This window comes from Silene latifolia, chromosome 5 (assembly GCF_048544455.1).
Source record: "Silene latifolia isolate original U9 population chromosome 5, ASM4854445v1, whole genome shotgun sequence".
In the NCBI taxonomy this organism is placed as follows: Eukaryota; Viridiplantae; Streptophyta; class Magnoliopsida; order Caryophyllales; family Caryophyllaceae; genus Silene; species Silene latifolia.
The window spans coordinates 21,184,934-21,187,358 of NC_133530.1; the positions used below are offsets into that span (position 1 = coordinate 21,184,934).

Consider the following 2,425-nt stretch of genomic DNA (forward strand, 5'->3'; position numbering starts at 1 on the left):
GACTGCTAATGGTAATTCCATTTTCATCTATATGAATAACCTATGTGAATGTTGATACGATGTGTATCCCTTAATACTAATCCAACATCCCTTGATGCAATTGGATTCATCATTGTCCATTTTCATCCAGAATTGAAAACTCAAAAGCTTCTTTATGAAAGAAGGTATTAGCTCGTCATTCTTTAATGAGTGATGAGTCGTAAATATTCAAAGGATGATAGCTCCCACTAAATTCCATGTCTTCACATGAGAATTTCCTAACTCCCACTCAATTCTACACATTTCGAAATTGACTTCTCAATCGAAATTTATTCAAGAATTGAAGTATAAATTGCATTGCCAAGTTATTAAGATAGAACCATATATGTTCCAATCATATCCCTTCAAAATACCTATTTTGAAGTGGTCTCATCTTAACCTTACGGAAAGATATTTTAAATCTCCAACACACTCATGTCATAATGATGTGTAGTACTGTCATTATTCAAATATAAACAATATCTAGAATACGTCCTTCGCAAATACCCTTTTGGAAGGAGGTTTAACCATTTCATAGTGAGGTTAAGTAATGACATTTGCGTGGTTAAAACTTTGGCCATTGAAGATATCGGTATATCAATCTTTGCAACTCGATCATAACTAGTATGTTACTATGATTCATTTAGGCTCTTAAGTAAATCTCAAGGTTGAAACTATTGGTCAAATGTTTCATAAACTTAGTCAAAAACTTTTTTTTTTGGTAGAATGTGAGCTTTTCATTAATATAAAACAATATTACATGATGATTCAATACAAAACATAGCTACAAAAGCTGAATACTAAACATGAATATCCAAACTAAGTAGCCATTCCTTATCCTTTTGAGGCATAACAGTCTGAATTTTTTGAAGAATTCGTGCCTTGACTATAGATTGGATCTCCTTAATCACCCTTCTTGGTGTAGCTAGTGTTAAGGAGATCCTGCATTCATTCCTGTATTTCCAAATACAATACCAAGTAGCCATTAGAGCCATCCTAGCTACAAGCTTCTGCAACTTTGTACAGTTCAGATTTGAACCAGAGATCCTCCTGCACAACCATTGCTCAACACCATCAATAATCTGTGAGCTATACACACAGCTGCCAAACAAATGCTCATGTGTCTCAGTTGCTTGCTCACAGTTAACACAACTATTACTGTCACAAATCTGCAGTTGAAACAGTTTATCTCTCAGCTGCAGACCCTTATGTTTTACCATCCATCCAACTAAAGAATGCTTAGGTATATTCCATTGAGCCCATACAATATTATACCACTGGATAAGGGGGTGTGGACCCTGCAACCAGTAGTAACAAGATTGAATAGAGTAGCCCCTAGCATCTGCCTGCCAGTGACCACCCACAAAACCAGAATTCAACAGATCCTTAATTTTACAGATGTTCCTCCAGTTCCAATTGGCATCAGGAGGAGGTTGATAACTATGCCAGTCAGCTCCTTTCAGATATACATGATCAATCCATAGAACCCATAACCTGTCAGCTTTAGTATGTAGCCAATTCACCAATTTACCAACAGTAGCCTTGTTCCACACCTCTGCACTTTTTATATTTAGTCCACCTTCCTTCTTCCTACAGCAAATTTTCTCCCAAGCTATCAGAGGAACCCTATGATACTCAGACTCCCCACTCCAAAAGAAATTTCTGCAAATTGCTTCAATTCTTCTAATAACACCTTTAGGGATAAGAAATATAGAGGCCCAATAGTTGTGGAGAGTATTTAACACAGAGTTGATTAAGATGAGCCTTCCTGCATAGCTAAGTTTCCTTGCACCAATTCCTCTAATCTTTTGAACCACCTTATCCAGCAGAATATTACAATCAGCTTTAGACAATCTGCCAGGTTGGATGGGCACTCCCAAATATTTGAATGGTAACACCCCTTGTTGGAACCCTGAAACCTGAACAACATCCATTCTGACATCACTAGGGACCCCATTAAACACTACCTCGACTTAGCAGCATTAACCTTCAAGCCGAAGTTGCGGAGAAGGTAGATAAAGCCCTTAGTAGAATCATAATTGATCTGATATCACCCTTACAGAACATTAACAGGATCATCGGCAAAAAGAAGATGTGTCAATTTCAGACTTTTACAAAGAGGATGATATCTAAAGTACCATCTTCTAGTGGCATACTCCATAACCCTAGTTAAGTACTCCATACAAATGCAAAAGATAAGTGGAGAAATAGGATCTCCCTGCCTCAATCCTCTTTTGCCATGAAAGTAACCAAAGTGTGATCCATTCAGGTTGAGAGTATAAGATGGAGTAGTAATGCACAAAGATGATCAACTTCCTAAAATGCTCAGGAAAGTTAAGAGCATCTAACATTTGATCCACAAACTGCCACTCAATTGAATCATAGGCCTTCTGTAAGTCAAGCTTGA

General features: G+C 37.3%; 1 protein-coding gene across 1 annotated transcript; it reads right to left on the reverse strand.

The window, feature by feature from the left end:
- Positions 1 to 818: 818 nt before the first annotated feature.
- Positions 819 to 1,952, reverse strand: LOC141655024 (uncharacterized). Its single transcript, XM_074462127.1, has one exon. It carries the CDS (start codon positions 1,950 to 1,952, stop codon positions 819 to 821), a length of 1,134 nt encoding a protein of 377 aa, XP_074318228.1.
- Positions 1,953 to 2,425: the final 473 nt, after the last annotated feature.